The sequence below is a fragment of the Ascaphus truei genome, chromosome 22 (genome assembly GCF_040206685.1).
Source record: "Ascaphus truei isolate aAscTru1 chromosome 22, aAscTru1.hap1, whole genome shotgun sequence".
Taxonomy (NCBI): Eukaryota; Metazoa; Chordata; class Amphibia; order Anura; family Ascaphidae; genus Ascaphus; species Ascaphus truei.
Window position 1 is genome coordinate 13,939,816 of NC_134504.1, and position 18,223 is coordinate 13,958,038.

Consider the following 18,223-nt stretch of genomic DNA (forward strand, 5'->3'; position numbering starts at 1 on the left):
TTTATATTACTGAATTGCATTTGCTTGTGCAGCCGCTTGTGAATGCAGGGAGTTATTTATCTGTTATGGGACTCACTGGAAAATAACTATGATTAATTCTCTAAACAATTTATCTGGTCTTTAGTTGTGATTAAGTAATTCATTTGTTTTGTAACTACAGTGATTGTGGCTGGATCAGAGAGAAGACAAGAGACGGATAGAGAATCTGAATCTAAAAGAACAGAGAGCAGTCCAAGTATTGCAATGGAGACCGAGATGGAAATAGAAATGGGTCAGATGAATCATGACACCGAAGCCCATCACGTAATGGACTTTGAGCAAAACAGTGGAGCAGAGATGGACACATCAGACATGGGAAAAGAGACAAACACAGAAAATGAGATGGAGACAGAGATGGAAATGCCAGAGTTGGCCAAAGCCGAGAATGTAGGCATCATTTTTATCTTTTCTCTGTAGCATGTTCAAATTAAGAATGATTTTTGATATTGCTCATGTACGTCCTTTCTTTTAACGCTGCAGGTACTAGACACCACCATTCTTATCAGGAGTTGTGTGCAGAATGCAGTGGGCATGCTTAGGGACAAGGAACTTCTTCCTAGCCGCAGCACCAGAAGAATTGAAATATTGATACATCTTTTGAGTACAGAAGACGAGATGAGAGGTATGGCACACTTATAACTGTCATGGGGAGAGATGTATAGATCTTGTTTTGAGCACATAGGAGCATTCTGGTAAAGAATGTTTATATTTAACATTTAAAAAATACTATTCAGAAGTGTTCACGTTCTTCATCCCAAAAGTAGCCATCTCAGCCACTGAGCTTCCTGTGTCCCACAGCTTCTTTCCTAAAAAAATTGAAAGTTCGTCTTCATGGCATATTGAAGGATCAGGAAGAGAATTCATACAATGCAAAAGAGTGGGTTGTGCGAGAGGCCTCAAATCCAGATGCCTTGCAGGAAGCTGGCACTTTCAGGTAATGCAAGCAAATGCACTGAGCAAATAAGTGTAAAGCAGAAAAATCCATGTTATAAAACCCGAAACCACACCTTGATTATGGAGTATAATTTCGGACACCACTCCTTAGAAAAGACATTCTGGAACTAGAGAGAAGCAGAGAAGAGCCACCAAATTAATAAAGGGGATGGACAATCTAATTTATGAGAGGCTAGCTAAATTAGATTTATTTACATTAGAAAAGAGGCGCCTTAGAGGGGATATGATAACTATATACCAATATATTCGGGGACCGTACAAGGAGCTTTCAAAAAAAACTATTCATCCCAAGGGCAGTACAAAGGACACAGGGTCATCCCCTAAGGTTGGAGGAAAGGAGATTTCACCAGCAATAAAGGAAAGGGTTCTTTACAATAAGGGGAGTTACAATGTGGCATGCATTCCCCATGGACACTGTGATGGCAGATACAATAGATATGTTCAAAAAAGGTTGTACATCTTTTTAGAAAGGAAATGTATACAGGGATATACCAAATAAGTATACATGGGAAGGATGTTGATCCAGGGAGTAATCTGATTGCCAATTCTTGGAGTCAGGAAGGAATTTATTTTCTCCTTATGAGACAGCATTGGATAAGGGGTCACTGGGATTTTTGTTTTCCTTCCTCTGGATCAATATACTGTAATTACAGATATATGACAAAGTATCTGTCGTCTAAATTTAGCATAGGTTAAACTTGATGGACATATGTCTTTTTTTTTTTTTCACTCCAACCTCACCCACTATGCAACTATGAAACAATTGCAATATTACTGCCAAACGTATTCCAGAAATAAAGATTAACTCAACATTGTTTACACAAAAATAAAAAGCAGAATAATCTTTATATTGCCAAAATCTATATAGCAAATCGAACAAAATTCACGACGTGTTACAAAATAGGAAGTTAAAAAAATTGTTTGTTTTAGTGACTGTCTTTTCAAAATTTTTGTCTTTGTGTAAAAATGTAATATTTTTATGTAATCAATTCCTTTTTGTTCTTTTAGCAATTTCTTCCCTTACTCTTTTTTCCATGTGCAGACACACCCTTTGGAAACGAATACAAGCCGCAGTGACTCCGTTTTTGGCTCATCTTGTGTCCATTGTAGACTGTGATGCAAACCTGGAACTTCTAGTTAACCCAGGCTCGGAGGACTTTGTGAAATCTCTGTGGATGTTTATTTTCAGTGATGAAAAGCTTCTAAACATTTCCTACAAGCCAAATAAAAGCAGGTACGCTTGTCATTACAGGGTAAATGGGAAATCTGTTGTTTTTCCAGTCTGAATGGCCAATTTAGGAATGTGATTTGCATTTGACTGTGTTAAGAAAAATAACGCACACGACCTCTGTGGGGAACAGAGGGTGAAATATGGGACGGGGCAATGGTTGACATGTGGGGACAGAAAAGAGGGTGACCGGGGATTTGGGGGAGGTGGTATGTTGGAGGGGGGATCGGGGTGCTGTACTTTTTGCCTTTCCCTTCCCAGTGTTCAGGGTGCTGGGAAATTGCAGCCATGGGTAGGAGCCTCCTCGCCTCTCTGGTCAGGCGCTTAATGCCAGCGTGCTAATGAATATGGTCCTGCTCCACTTCTGGGAACTAGTGATTAGCACAGGAGAGGAGCAGGCCAGTATTTATCAGCGCAATGTTATTAAACAGCTGATTGGAGAGCGAGTGGAGAAACTACGATTCGTGGAAGCAATGTTCCCCTTCCTCTGCACTAGGGAGAAAAGGGGAAACAAGCCTCCCACCCGGGAATTTTCTGGATTGCCATTAGGCCAGTCTGACACAGAGTGTGCAGGCGGAAGTTTAGTGTGCACTGCTAAAATTGCTATGAGCTGGTGCTCACAGGTATCTCTCTCTTCCCTTTGCAAAAAAAAAAAAATGCCAGCTCCCAAACAGATACAATACTTGTGCAGAACTGCATGAACATCTCCATGTGTGAGGGAAATTGTACACCTTTCAGCTGGAGAATTAAAGATTATTTGGAAGAAATTTGGGCTCAAGCTCAGTACATCCACACTCTGGAAGGTACGATTCAGGAATGATATTGCACATATGCAGCCTGGTGTAAGAAAAAACTGTCATTACATCATATCCAAAAGTGTCAGTGCCAGTCCTCTCTTTATTAGTCTGTTTTAACATGTGCTTTCCCCCCCCAGGTCCTGCAATGAAATTTGTAAGTATTTTCTCTCAGGCGCCCTTAGGACAGTATATTGCAGGATGGAAAGATAGTGATCGGGATAAACTGCTCCTGAACTATAAGCGAGACTTCATCCTTCTGACCATGAATGTGTCCTCCACTGGAGAGTTGCAGGTATGATTTTTGTTGTTGTTGTTTACTCCGTTATTCTAGAATTTTTATTTTATGAGAAAAACATTGATATTGTTACATGCAATCACCCAACAACTGTGTCCATTGTATTTTGGATATTTATTTACGTCTTTGCTTTAACCCATGTTGATAGCCAGTGGTAGAGACTGCAGAATTGGCAATGTAGAGGGAAGGTGGACTGAATATATCAACATTTTTGTGGAGCACTTATTTTTTTCTGTTAGGGATTTGAATTTTATATTATGTTCATATTTGGTTGAACTGAACAGCAATGGACTAATGTAAACATCACATAGATATGGAATCTTCATGAGCAATACACTATCAGAAATGCATGGAAGGTGTATTAGTAATTTAAGCAATCCTCTGAATTTAAAGCACGTATGTACTGCTTGGAATAAGCGTACAGTACTATATGATCACTTTTAGATTGTAAGCTCTTCATGTCAGGGACTCCTTTTTTCTAATGTTTACCTTTTATGTTTCAAGCACTATTATGTATTAAATTTCATATTAATTTGTTGCTTCTATTACTTCTGTGAAGCACGATGTGCATGGCTGGCACTATATAGAATTACATATATATTCATAGATTACAACTAACATAACATAGAAGTGTTGATGGATTTCCCTTTCTTTACAGTTTCTGGAGTTTGCTCTTTCATCGTGTATTGAGGAGATGAGAGGTGAAGAGGAGCTGACTCTTCCTTGGGTACATCTTGGTTATTATCAATTTCAACACCGATTGCAAACATTCTCCCGGATTGTGGCCATTCGTCCCACAGTTCTTGATGCCCTCGGTCTAAGAATTTCAGAACTGGAATCAATGATGAGCAGTGCGATGGTAAGACTATATAGTAGGGATGCAGGGTATTACTGAAACATTAGTCGGTGTAAGAGTAGAATTTACCAACAGATTATATTCAGTCTTCTTTGTTAAATTAGATTTTTCAGCAATAACAAACATGCATAATCTGTGAGAAGACATGCCTTCAAGGTTTTTAATTAGTTAACATCATGCACAGCTTTTTCACTTGAGGAAATGTTCTGTATATTAAAAGGAAAAGTGCCTATTGCCCATTTTTCTTACTAAATATCTTCGTGGTACTGTATAACTAGCATGTGACACAGTATTTGCGTTTATAACTTTATTGCTAGGCTCTTGATGTCTTTGCGGCTTTTGCGTGCCTAGAGATGTTGGAAGTGTCTGTGCTGGAGCCTAGCCCACAGGCATGGTTACGTCAAGTGAAAAATCTACAAATGCCAATTGAACTCATCTGTTCAGAGAACTACTTACAGGGCCGCAGTCCTCGGTGCAAACAAACAATTGAACAGATCAAGTAAGTATTTTAGATTTTTTTTTTTTTTTCTAAATCGCATAAGCAAGATTTGTGAAATGTCAAAATACCTGCCACCAGATACTGTATGCTTCGTTCACTTATCTGGTGATCCGATTTTGTTAGATTTTTTTTTTCTTCCCCCCTTTTTTCTTTTTGGAATAACTATTAAAACCTTTGTGCTTACGCTTTTGTTTTGTCTCCCCACAGAATTGGGTGGAATTGTGTGTTTTCCATGGCTTTATTTGTAGAACATGTGCTGATAGAAGAGTGTGTCCAGAATTCAGAGATGCAGGAACTGTTAAAAACACACACTATTTTCCTTGGCAAGGTAAAAAAATTAAATAAAGTTGTACTGTTCACAACAAAATTAAAATATGTGTAGCCCACATTGGACCTGTATTCTGTCATCAGTATTTAGAGGACTAGTAGATCACTAGTGATCACTATCTTATCTAGTTATCTCTGGCTTCAATAACATTAATATTGGCCAAAATGAAAGCTGGCCTAGCCTGAATGGGCGGCACCGCAGATGACCGGGGGGCTCGGCCTCCCCGAACCGGATTGGCTGCAAGAGCGGCCGGGGAAGGGGTCTTAGGCATAAAGCCGGCAGCCAGGAGGGAGGTCCCTGGTTCAAATCGGCATACATAAGGGAGGACGAAAAGATCCGGACGGAGTGGTTATTGCGGGGCCAATTTGCTTTGTCGCGGCGGCAGTTGGGAGGGGGGGAGGTGGGTAGGTGCTTGTCCTGCCAGAGGGGGCTTGGGGCTGGTAAAGCAGGTTGAAGCGAGGGGGCAGGTCACCGGGACGTACTTCCGTGTGCCCCCTCATGCATTACCCAGCACCGAGCACTTTCTGGAGCGGACGGGCAGCACGCTATCTCAGTTATGATTATGTTTATTATTAATTAATAAACAAAGCAGCGGCCATTATACCTCCAGACTGTGTCCTCTCGGTATTGGTAGGTTACATGTAAATAATACTAGGAGAGGGGGGGAAGCTCGCTCCTCCCTGGTCATGAAACACTGACAAAAATCTTTCCAATGACCTCGGTACAATTCTTGCAATATTTGTTTTTTCCGTGAATATATGGAATCGCATTGTAAACACACGTCAAGGACAATAATAGCAGGTCTGCAGAGGGATCACATTCTCATCCAACCCTTTCTCTCCTTTCTTTGCTATTTGTTTCTTATTTGCTTGTTCCTTTTTCACCCTGTCTCTTTCCAGTTTACCCTGAGTGTTTTTCTTTCATTGTGTTGTCCTTCTGTCTTTTTGCGCTTCTGTCTTTTTGCGCTTTTGCGCTACTCCTGTCCTTTTTTTTTCCCCCTTACATTTTCTATTTCTTCTATCTTCTCCTCTCTACTTTCTCCCCCTTGACTCTGTCCCACACAATGGTGTAATAATGACAGCTTGTATTTTTGTGGCATTCAGGTATTGTAGGTTATCTGAGATTAGCAAATGGTCATTTTGAGAAGGCAGGTAAGTTGCTTGCTCATTTAAATGTCAGTTGATAACAATATTGCTAGGTCATTTGCAAAATAAAAACCTGCTATCACAGATTTAAAACTCATTAACAACTTGTATAAACCTATTGTGTCAGAGATTAGTATGTGTGTAAGTGATTATTAAACCTTCTATCATAGTTGAGTGAATACCATTGTTTTATTCTTTCCTTAATAGTGTCTCCAAGGCTATGTTGACATAAAGTCTAAAAGACCATTCCTGGCCGTTATTGATGTTCTCCGTAAGTGCAGAGATGCGGTCGCTACATTACTACTAAGGTAACGTTATAAAGGATAAGTGGATCACTTTAACCGCACGTGTAAAGCACTGACTGGGACATTACTTGTCTAATCAAGATTACTTAGAGGTGACACAATAGTACTGGAGCACAAAGTTTAAAATGGAATAAATACATTTAGTTTGGAATAAATTCAGAAATTCAATGCTTTGAAGCTGCAGTTCAAGCAATATCCTACATGTGTTTTCCTTAATAAATCAGTTCTGTACTATGAGAAAATACTTGGCATAAAAAAAAATGTTCAATACATTTTTAATGTATTCTAATGTAACAAGCATTTTTGTTTGGATAGCAACCATTTACAAAGTCACATCACCTTCCTCTAATGAGACTAGCTCTCTGGCTCTTGAGCCCCGCCCTCTCTCTAGTAGTGCACCAATTGTATCAAGTGGCTGCCTGGTCACATGATCTTCCACACAGAACTTTGCATCTTGGGTAGTCTTCTGCAGCACTGACAGTGATATAAAGAACCCACAAGCCGAATCTTCAGCGATCGATTACAGGAGAATGGATTGATTAGCTAAATTGGCAATCAGATTGTATTAATGCACATATTGAATGGGGGAGGGGGGCAGCTTTATAAATCAGTGGCGCACATTTTCAATTTTTCAGCATTGAAAAAAAAAAAAAAAAAAGTTGCTCTGCACTTCCCATAATTAACAATTAATTTTCTTCTATAAATTGCCCCCCCCCCTTTTTTTTTAACTGCTTTTCTTCAATGTTGTACCAAATGTTCTTAACCATACACTATAGAAAATTAAATATGAGCAATAATACACAACCCGCTTTGTGCTCTTCTCTTCTTACTTTCGAGATTGGTCTAAAACTGGCTTTATTTGGTTGACCATATATATTATTTTATTAATTTAATTTTACAGTAACACATTCTGCCTCCTAATAGATTTGGTATACAAATCTGCCTGATCTGCCGGGAAGACCCAAAGGAGCCAGTCCAGCTTGTATGTGACCATATGTACTGTCAGTCTTGCATCAAGCAGTGGATAGCAACTGGTCAAAATAATTGTCCCACATGTAAATCCGAGCTACCTGATAACTTCCCGATCCGCGTGTCAAAGGAACTCAGGTAACATACAAATTTATAGATCACTTGTGTGTTAGACAATTTATCCCTTAACAACCAGCATGCATAATCAAAATAAGGATATTTATTTGCCAAGTGTGATCCCCTTGATTATTTTTTTTATAAAGAAATCAAACTGAGTATCTGCCGGATCTTAACTGCACTTTCCAGCTCCCCCACCCCAACTCCAGCTCCCCAGACACTTACCGGTTTTGTTGCCGCTGTTACTTCCTTGACATTTAAGTGGTCAGTGTCACGGGAGACCGGGGACTGGGAACCAGGGATCAATATCGCCAGACAGAACACGAGAGGTTTTTTATCAAATTAATTTATTTGAAAAACATATCCACAACTATACAAAAGACACAAACATCACACATACCCAACCGGGGGATACCCTGCCTAAGTAGTCGCAGGGACCTGCTTGCAGAGATTTCCCCTGTTCTCTTTCTTTACCCAGTGCCTACAGGACTGGTTTTCAGACCTGAGACCAGCACTGGATTGGACACTGCAGTTTCTCCCTGTCACAGCAACACCTCTGTAACTCTCTGCAGGCTCTGTCTGCCAAGGGTCTCCCGGGTCTCCCTCCCTGTCTGCTAGGGGTCTTCCTCCCACCTTTTTATATACTTAAACCATAATATTGCAACACTCAGGGCCAGGAGTTGCCTACATGCCCGGCCCTGATTGGTGGGTAGGAAGGTGCTGCCTACATGCCCAGGCCCTGATTGGTGGGTAGGAAAGTGCTGCCTACATGCCCAGGCCCTGATTGGTGGGTAGGACTGCAACATAACATTTGCAACAATTCTCCTGCAAACATATTAACCCCTCATTCCTGAGGTGCTGGAACCAAGCAAAGACATACATATATACACAACATATAATACAATACCAATGTATTACTGACAGGTAGGGGGTAATGGCAGACTTAACCTTTATTAACAGCAGCCATATTTCCCCCTACCGTCACAGTAAGACACTCCCTTTTCCCCCCTAATGACGACATAGCTTCCTGTTGACGCTCAAGTTTTGGTGGTCATTTCGCTTTCCCTAAAGGGGAGGAAAACATTTGGCAATTAAACCAGTATCTTGAGAAACGGTTCAGCTCCAAAGGACCCCCGGGGGGGTTCAAACTCTTTGGAAAAAATGTAAATACGTGGCAGCTCTGAAAACTGATTGTCAGAAGTGAGAGAATCACTTATTTTCTGTGATGTCAACATCTGCATTTGTCTTTCTTGCCAGTGATGCCATACGGAAAAATGTTCGCTTTCGACAACTGTGCAATGGGTTCTTTATTGACATGATATGTACCCTATGCTTCAAAGACAATACACCTCCAGATGCAGATGTGATAGATCAGCTGCTCTCTTTGCTTTTCATTAACAAAGATGCTCTTAACACCAAAAGTGGTAAGCTTCTTGTTTTATTAAGCCCTTTGCGGGCTGCTGGGATGCATGTTTCTCTATCAATAAATAGATGAAGTATTATTATTTTACAACCACTTTTTTTTTTTTGTTTTTTTTTAATGAAGGTCAAAGGCGTTACACAAAATCTCTCTCACCATTTGAGGACTCTGTGGACAAAACCCCTGTGATCCGGTCTGTAATACTGAAGTTGCTCTTGAAGTACAGGTAAAGAGAAATTAAAAATGTTGTTCGAAACATTCCTATGTCTCTTGCTTTTTTGCCCAGCAGTCTTCACTGGACATGTTTGATAACTGGTTTAGAAAGTAGTGGGCAGACCTTGCTTCCGAATATCATCTAATTATTCAGGGGGTTTTTTCTCTCATTTTGTAGCTTTGATGACATAAAGAGCTATGTGCAACAGTACCTATCCACAGTGCAAGACAGTCATATTCTCAGTGAAGAGGATACCACAGAAGTGTATATGTTGTTTATTAACTGCTTGGAGGTAAGCCTAATGTTACAAAATCGTATATCTTCTTTTTCTATGACTATCTCCTCTCAATCATCAAACACGCTCACCTCACCACATCCCCTTCTGACCCCATTCCCTCCTCTCCTTCAACTTCTCCCTATCCAGCGGACAATACCCAGACTCCTTCAAAACTACAGTAAGTCATCCCTCTCCTAAAAGAAACATCTCTCGACCTTGCCTTGCCCTCAAACTTTCACCCTATATCACTCCAATACTTTTTGAAGCTCCGCGAGCGCATTGTTCACAAGCAATTCTCCACCTTCATCAACGCCCATTCCCTCCTTCCCATTGTCCAGTCTGGCTTCCGTCCCTCACACTCTACTGAAACTGCCCTCCTCACCATCAACAACCTTCTCTTCCCCAAGCTCAGCATTCCAAACTCTCCTCCTTCCTCATCGACTTCTCGTCAGCATTTGACACCGATCCTTGGGATCACTGACACCGCACTCTCATGACTCTCATCCTATCTCTCCCCCTGCTTTTACTCTGTCACCTTCAACAATTCATCCTTTCCACCCACCAGCCAAGTGGGTGTGCCCCAAGGTTCCATCCTTGGTCCTCTCCTCTTTTTCATCTACACTGCCCCCCCTCTTTATCCTCATCTCCTCCCATGGATTCAATGTCCATTTTTTTGCAGACGACATCCAAATCTATTTCTCCTTCCCACTATTCTCACCCACACTTTCCACACGTATCTCTGCCTGCTTTTCTGCCAATTCCACCTGGATGTCCTCTCACTTCCTACAAATTAACCCAGCTAAGACTGAATTTCTCTACTCTTCTGCTTCCCCCTCCCTCCCATCTCTCCCCCCCCCCGCCGCCGTTCATCATCTCCCTCTCCTGCTCTCAACCTTGGAGTCACCTTTGCCCCTTCCTTTCGCCCAACACATCACCTCCATCACTATCACCTTTCGCTATCGCCTATCAGAAACATTTGTCCACTCATTTCTCTCTCCTCGGTAAAACTTTTTATCCACTCCATCTTTACCCGTCTCGACTACTGTAACTCCCTTCTCAGTTTCCCCCTCTACTCCTCCATACCCTTCCAACAACTCCAAAACGCTGCAGCTCGTAAACTTCTCAATCTCCAACACACTGCTCACATCACCCCTCTCCTCTCCCAACTCCACTGGCTACCCATAAAACAGTGTTCCCTCTTTAAATTCCTCACCCTGGTATACAAATCTCTCCATGGTTGTGTGCCTTTTTACCTTTTAGCACTCATCTCTCGCTATACACCTTCATGTACTTTTCGATGCCTGACTGCCACAACCCTCACTCCCCGTGCCTCTCGATTCCCATCATTTGCCTTACTCGCCCTCTACTGGAACAAGCTCCCCCACCACGTTCAATCTGTCCCTTCCCCAACTATCTTCAGATCCCAACTCTTCTCTTTTCCATCACATTCCATGATCTCGCATTAACCTCTTCTCCCCTCCCTCACCCCACCCTCCCCAACGCCCATGAAATCCCCCACCCCTTCCTAAAGTCTCACCACAACCCTCTAAAGTCAGCCACCTCACCGATCCAATTGCCTTCACTGCCAGACCATCACCATGCCTCCGACAAGACTAAATCCAGAAACCTGACCCCAACCTCTGCCCACTAACCAAGCAGGTTTTACGAACTACTGTACATTGCCATGGATAAAGGCACCATATAAATGTTATAAACAAATGTATGGTTCAAGTAGCAAATTTAGTGTAAACTTGTTGCTTTACTGAAATATAGATGGCGGGTAACACTGGATCTCAAGTGCGTAAACCCATAGCGTGGTTGGTGACTCTCCAATAGGTGTCTGCTGTCTTCCTGCTTTTAAATAAAGGTAAGTCTGTTCCAGGAATATTTCTTGTTATAATGCATGCCACTTTTTCTAAATTGTAGGACTCTATGTATGAAAAGACTCAAGCCCATAGTGATGGTGATCAAACCATATACCTTAGAGAGGAAGGTTCCTTCTTGAAAGACTACATGCAAAACAGCAATCACCATGGACCCCGAGAGTCGTCTATCCAATTCCTTCAAGCAGTCGCCAGAATTAGATTGGCACTGGACATGGCAGCAGAACTGCTCACTGAAACACACACCCGTAAGTATAAGTGTGATTCATTCTTGATTGGCTTTAAGTATGGCAAGATCGTGGACAGTGGCAAGTATATTTGGTAGAATGGCATACGCTTAAAAAGCATACCTTTCAAAAAGCATATAACTGGGACCCAGTAAACATCTGTGAAGGTATAAAGACTCTAAAATGATACAATTCCACAGCAAAAATAAGAATGAAAAAATATTTCCAAATATAAAATTACACACTAGGATGTCATCACCCTAGAGAAATATGTTGAGCAGAAGTCATTTATAAAATTACACACTATATTTTTCAAATCCGCAACCCCTACTTACTAGGCCACCTGAGTTGGGAGATGTATTGAAGTAAGTACAAAGTGGAGTTAGAACCAGTAAAAGTTTCATTCTGCCGAGTACTGTACATCATCTCTCCTCTATTGACAGAGGTTTTAAAAAAAGGTTTCAATTACTGGACTCTAATTTTCAGACAGAAGTATTTATTTCCAAACCCCAGTCCTGTGTAAAAGTGGCTTACCAGGTGGCAACACTGCTTAAAATCATCCATGAAAATGGACATTACCACATGGAAGTGGCCACTGCCGCTTTGTAAAAGAACAAAACTAAATGTACAACATTGGTTGGGTTTTAAGAAGCCTTCAGTCAACTTGCTGCATAACCATGATAGGTTAATATAAACATGATGCAAACTGCTTATCTTCCAATGCAATATTAATACGGTATTCAAAGAATAACGAACACTCATAAAACCGTGAATACGCGGTATGAAAAAGATAGTTTGGTGGGACATTATTTCTAATTGGTAAAAATAAATAATTACTCTTGTTGGCACATTAGGAAAAAATACTCCTCATTTTGCCAGGTGAAACCATCACGCATACATAAATTTCTACTTGGGATACTGCACATTACAGTACTTACTAGTTTTTAATCTACGTTTACGCTAATATTTAAATTAAAAAAAAGGAATTGTTACGTTTTTTTTTTTGTGTTGTTTTTTTTAATCAGAGCACCCCATCATTTTGTAACTTTTTCAGAAGGGATTAACAAAAATGAGGCATTCCTGCAAAATGTAAAGGATTTATGCACACAATCTGCTAATGACTGGTACCGTGTTTATTTAATTCGCAAACTGGCAAATCAGTATGGGATGGTGACGGTCCAAAAACTTTTCAAAGACCGTAATTACAGCTGGCTGTTTCCTCCGCAAATCATTCAGAAAAAGGTATTAAGACTTCAATTCTGATTTTGACTTTAGTTTACATTGTACATAATTAACATTACAGCATTTCACAGAAATGTTTGTTTTACCAGCACATGATGACAGTTTGAGTCTCTTGGTTATTGTTTCAGGAGGATCAGAGCTGCAATATTGACCTATTCTTGGTGTGTGGCAACAGCTACAGGTTGCTGAGAGATGGCATTGGCAAGGCGTTGATTGAATGTAAAGAAGAAAGCATTGTAAAAGCACAAGAGGTACCACATGGTTACTTAATTTCCTGCTGTTGGCTACATTTATTAATGTGCTTAATTAACAGTTTGAACAAAAATCGTAACGGCTTGTACATTGGAGGCGTTTATAGCATATTGCTGCACTATGTGTTGCAGGCCCTTTCAATACCAAAGAGGTAATTTAATACACGTCTTGTGTTTCTTTTCCAAGGAATGTAAAAGTCCTGATTGTGAACAGGCTGTCCACCTGCTCCTTGCTGTTTTCAGAGAAATAACCATGCGTTATGGGTTTCCGAATACCTTGACACAAGCTACAGTAGCAGTAAGTGATTTGTATGTCATTGGTGTCTAGCATAGGAGGACACAACATGCATGTTCTTAGAGCATACGGTATGCTGAAGTGTGGTTATTTATAAGTTCTTTATTGGCGTCGTAATTTTATGGAACAAAAAACATTGCATTCACTGCAAACTGCATGTAGATCACATACATGTCATTAGTCATGTAAGTTTGTCTTCCGGACCTGATGGGATCATTTAGTTACAAGATATTTTCACTACTGTGTCCTTCATAGAAGCATGAACCTGTGAAGACCTTTATCCAAAATGCCAAGGTTCTCCAGGAAGGGGCCGTTAATCAGTTTGCACAATCGCTGCTCAATAACAGCCGGCCCACACTGAGAGTCCTTCCAGGAATGACCAGCCTGCGGTGCACCACTGTTGGACTGGCCATACACCTGGCTGCTGTTCTGCTGAGTGGAAAGAACAATCTCCTTGAGCCACTAAAGAATTTGGCTTTTTCCCCTGTCACAATGCAGGTAAAAGCTTTGTGGCCTTAGCTTCAATGGTTCGATGTTTCATTTCTTTAAAATTTAAAATAATGGTTTTTTTTTTTGTCCATCAATCCTTTTGTTTTTAAGAATTCTTACCTACCAACTATGCCAGAGGACATGCTGGTCCAAGCTAAGAACGTGCTCCAAAGAGAAAATGTGCGCTGGTATGGTAAGTAAGATCTGTGTAACAAGGAGGGAGGATAAGGGTAGGGTCTCAATCGCCGTTTTAATAGAAGCATTATCTGTACATAAATTGTAACCAGTTAATAATGACTTTTTCAGTTAGGCTTGTAAATATTGCACGCCTTTTGCAGTGGTTCTGGTTATATCCATTATCTAGAAATATTATTCTCATTCTCATAGTGAAGCATTTCAGAAGGATGAGCTAACTAACTTGAACTTTTCTTCCTTTTTTTCTTTTTTTTTTTAGTTTGTCCCAACAATCATTATTGTGCTGTTGGAGAGGTGAGCATACGTATGCATTTTTAAGTGAAATGCTTTGCTGACCGATCGTTGTATTTAGTTTACCATGAAAAATAGGAACGCTTCTTGGAAGATTTGATTTAGATAAGAATATTCACCTGCAGCATAAGGTTACATTTTGTATTGAAAAACATAACCGAATGTAGACCTAAGGATTATTGCATGAATTGCACACCTACACTTTTCTAATATTACAAAGGTTTTTTTTTTTTCTCTTCTGTAGTAGAGAGCAGCGACTGGTATTGTTGAATATGTTCACTGTTTATCCATTTGAAATTTCTTATTTGGTAACCTATTGCGGTTTTCTTTGGCAGTGTGGCCAGCCCATGCAACTCAGCAGGTGCATAGACTGCGGGGCTCAAGTTGGAGGCGAGAATCACAGGCCACAAGTGGGATTTACTACAATTCAGTAAGCTTTGTTTTATAAACTGATTTTTGTATTGTCTGACATAAGATGGCCTCAATATTCTACGGTCATTGACATCTGAAATGTTAAAGTAGGAATCTTCATGCAGCTTTTGTTAGATTATGTACTAGAATGTTAAATTGAAATTTCTGCTTTTTCCAGAGAGGAAACGTAAGAATGGTGAAATAACAATATCCATAGCCCTTGGCTCTTTGCATGTCTTTGCCCATCACCATATTTACAAATAGTTGGCTGGGAGTATATGGCATTTAGTGATTTTCCTTACAGCCTTGGTGTAACTGGGCTCAGCAGGACAAGTTTCCCATTTGTACTGTCCTCCAACTAAAGATCCCTGTTTTTAAACAGAGGGGAAGGTGATCGAACACAGACTGGTCACATTTTGGGAGATCCAGAACGGCAGGGGTCCGCTGTGGCTCCAGATAGAGAGATATCCAGACCGGCATTTATCTTGTTACGGCTTCTGACTCACCTGTCGATGATCCTGGGAGCAGAAGAGAATCCACAGGTACAAAACTGACCAAGACAATTAAACATTTTATTTTTCCATGTGCAAGTAATCCCAAAATCATCATGGAATTCAGCCTTTGTATAGCTTTGATGTTATTTCCAACTCTGAAATTATGTTAGTGGAAATTGGGGTTGTTTAAATACACAAATTCTGTGTACCTTTTTATGATTTTATATATATAATTTGTTCTCTCTCTGGCAGGGATTGATGGTTATTCTAAAACCACAAGTACAAGATGCTGGAACATTCCTTTTCCGCCATATTGAAAAAGACCTCGAATATCTAAAGAACACACTTGGGAAAAGTGCTGATGAGACGGCCACTGTTGTCCATCTCATACTCTGCAGTCTAACCCACCAGCAGCCTGGCCAGTGTAAGTTATAAAACCTTTCCAACTAATATCGCACATATATTTTACGAAGTAATCAAAAAAAAAAAAACGTATGCCATTTTTTTTAAAATAAAGATTCCAGGAGTTAAACATAAAGTAAAAAAAACCCCAAGATAATCTAAGGCAGATGACATACTGTAGGAAAGGAATGGCAGAGAGAATATTAAATAAAAAAACAGAGCAATGGATGAATGGGACTGTATAAGAAATAGGACCATACATCCATCAGCAAAAGGGGTGGGGGTGCAAAATGTATGATAGATGACTTAATGCTGATATGGGGTTTCTAACACTTAATCATAATTTTTTTGTAATGTTTCTCCCTGCCTCTCTGTTAATTTTACAATTAACCCCCTCTCCCCCTCTGCAGCCCCACCCCTCTGCACACTGCTGATGGATGTATGGTCCTGTGCCTCACTGTCCCTTTCATCCATTTATTGCCCTGTCTGTTTATTCACCATTCTCTCTGCCATTCCTTTGCTACATCATCTGCCATAGATTATCTTGTTTTTTTTTATTTACATCTATGTTAAGATCATGCAATCTCTGTAAATCAGTATTGCTGACCTGCGGACAAGAGAACTCTTGAAAGTTTGTCTTAGAATATCTATTGTTATTTCAAATTAAAAAGGTATCATCTATGAAGTACTCATTTACTCTGCACTATCGCAACTGGACTAACACGACTATTTGTACTTAATTCATAACCGTTGTAGACACTTTGATGTCATTACTATACTGCTTCCTATTTAACAATGCAGCATTGCGGTTATGTGAATATGTGATTTAAGAATATGATGATGTTTCATGTTAAAAACTGCAACGTATAATAAGGAAGCAATTTTTTTGGAGAGGGAAGAGAAACACATAGGGGCAGATTCATCAAGCTCTGATGTGGGGTATTGCATCCCGACCCAGCATTAACTCCAATGGCAGATAACGCCGGATCGATAACCCACAGGGAAGCTTGATCAATCCCAGTGATTACATTCAAAGCTCTTTTAACTAGATTCTCCATTGGTTTTTACTTTTAAATTCATGATGTAAATCGTACATTAAGCATTTAATTGTTGAGCTCTTTTCTATTTCTTGTAAAATAACTCTCCCTCTCCTCTCTCCCTCCACTCTCACTCCACTCTCACTCACTTTGTTTCTCTTTTCAGGGCCTGTGCGCTTTGACGGCATGTTGTCCACTAAGGAAAGTAGAAACAACTGGGAACAAATTATGGCAACAACGGTTATTTCTCCTGTGCTTAAGGTGAAGCAAATGTATTGGATTAAAAATGTGCACACATTACACAGGATGTACAAATGCAATATAAGAGCACATAAGTGAGAACTGAGGAGAGTGGTTGGTTTTAAATCTACCTCCGAACTTTTTGCTCTTTTTCAGTTACAATTTTAAGACCAAGTATGCAAAATACTTAAAAAAGCATTTTCTTAAATAGGGGGGGGGGGGAGGGAGAGAGAGAAACATCCCCCTACTTGGGAAGCAGGGGGTCTCTGGAGCTGAACCGCCTCTGTTTCCACTAGAGGGGCACCCTGCTTCCAGAGATACTTACCTCCGTAGGCCATGACCTGCTTGATTTAAAGGTCCTGAGCATAAGGGGAAGCCTAGAACTGTTGATGTAGTGGCTTCCTATTGGTTGACATACCGTAAGAACTTTTAAAACGCCATATTGAGAGCCCAGCTGGGGATTGGAGACAAGTATCTCGGGAAGCAGGGGGTCCCCAGACCTGAAAATAACGGTTCAGCTCAGGAGACCTCCTGCTTCCCATCTAATATAAAAAAACACCCCAAGGCAGCAATACACCTTTAACCCTTTGAGTGCCGTGGCCTCTCCTGCACTTTCGATCACGTTACCACTTTGTCACTGATGACAGAAGGGGATTCTTCCTCCTTCTGTTCCACTTTACATAGATCGCATGTGAAGCGCAGAACGCGATATTCCTTACAAAAACTAGCAGGAACTTTGACCTAACTACGGGAGCGCCAGATCCCATGAGGTAGTAGTTACATCGAGAAGGTACTCAAAGGGTTAAGATTACATGCTATGACGATGCATTTGACACTTTATTGTGAAGTTAATAAGTGGGGATTCTTTCTCTCCAAATCTCATCAAACTGCCACATTATCTTTAATTAAAGTTCACATAAGCTGTTGATTTTTCTGAAAAGGATGTCTAAATATTGTTCCTAAGAATTGTTTCCCTACGTACAGAGTTTAGATAAGAAGCTCTTGAAGGTGAACCACGACATCAGCAAAGACGAGAGAATCAGTTCCAATCCAATCGTAAAAATTGTGTACGGAGATCCCTTGATTAATGGTGATCCTATGACATTACCACGGGACAGCCATGTGCACTGCTCCAAAATCTGGACCTGCAGAACAAGGATTTCTATTGAATATCTACGACACGTTGCTCAGCAGAAGGATGGAAAGGACCTTGTGCCAATATTGTGGAAGTTTCTGGAGAACGTAAGTGCATGTTATTTCTATATTCGCATGTTTAAGATCTGTTTGCATATTTCTTTTGTAAAAGCAATGTGTAATATAAAA

At 40.4% G+C, this 18,223-nt stretch overlaps 1 protein-coding gene across 3 annotated transcripts in view; it reads left to right on the top strand.

The window, feature by feature from the left end:
- Positions 1-18,223, top strand: part of RNF213 (ring finger protein 213) — a 72,409-nt gene that overhangs the window by 45,044 nt on the left and 9,142 nt on the right. For all 3 annotated transcript variants that reach the window (XM_075580034.1, XM_075580033.1, XM_075580035.1), the window contains exons 33-58: positions 161-426; positions 520-661; positions 838-973; positions 2,036-2,227; positions 2,885-3,024; positions 3,156-3,310; positions 3,972-4,172; positions 4,487-4,668; positions 4,876-4,996; positions 6,349-6,449; positions 7,371-7,553; positions 8,790-8,956; positions 9,079-9,178; positions 9,344-9,458; positions 11,370-11,574; positions 12,608-12,795; positions 12,924-13,046; positions 13,234-13,344; positions 13,597-13,839; positions 13,942-14,023; positions 14,285-14,319; positions 14,652-14,746; positions 15,110-15,269; positions 15,474-15,645; positions 16,827-16,921; positions 17,885-18,142. In XM_075580034.1, coding sequence (XP_075436149.1) covers positions 161-426; positions 520-661; positions 838-973; positions 2,036-2,227; positions 2,885-3,024; positions 3,156-3,310; positions 3,972-4,172; positions 4,487-4,668; positions 4,876-4,996; positions 6,349-6,449; positions 7,371-7,553; positions 8,790-8,956; positions 9,079-9,178; positions 9,344-9,458; positions 11,370-11,574; positions 12,608-12,795; positions 12,924-13,046; positions 13,234-13,344; positions 13,597-13,839; positions 13,942-14,023; positions 14,285-14,319; positions 14,652-14,746; positions 15,110-15,269; positions 15,474-15,645; positions 16,827-16,921; positions 17,885-18,142 — 3,968 coding nt within the window. The remainder of the gene's footprint in view (positions 1-160; positions 427-519; positions 662-837; positions 974-2,035; positions 2,228-2,884; positions 3,025-3,155; positions 3,311-3,971; positions 4,173-4,486; positions 4,669-4,875; positions 4,997-6,348; positions 6,450-7,370; positions 7,554-8,789; positions 8,957-9,078; positions 9,179-9,343; positions 9,459-11,369; positions 11,575-12,607; positions 12,796-12,923; positions 13,047-13,233; positions 13,345-13,596; positions 13,840-13,941; positions 14,024-14,284; positions 14,320-14,651; positions 14,747-15,109; positions 15,270-15,473; positions 15,646-16,826; positions 16,922-17,884; positions 18,143-18,223) is intronic.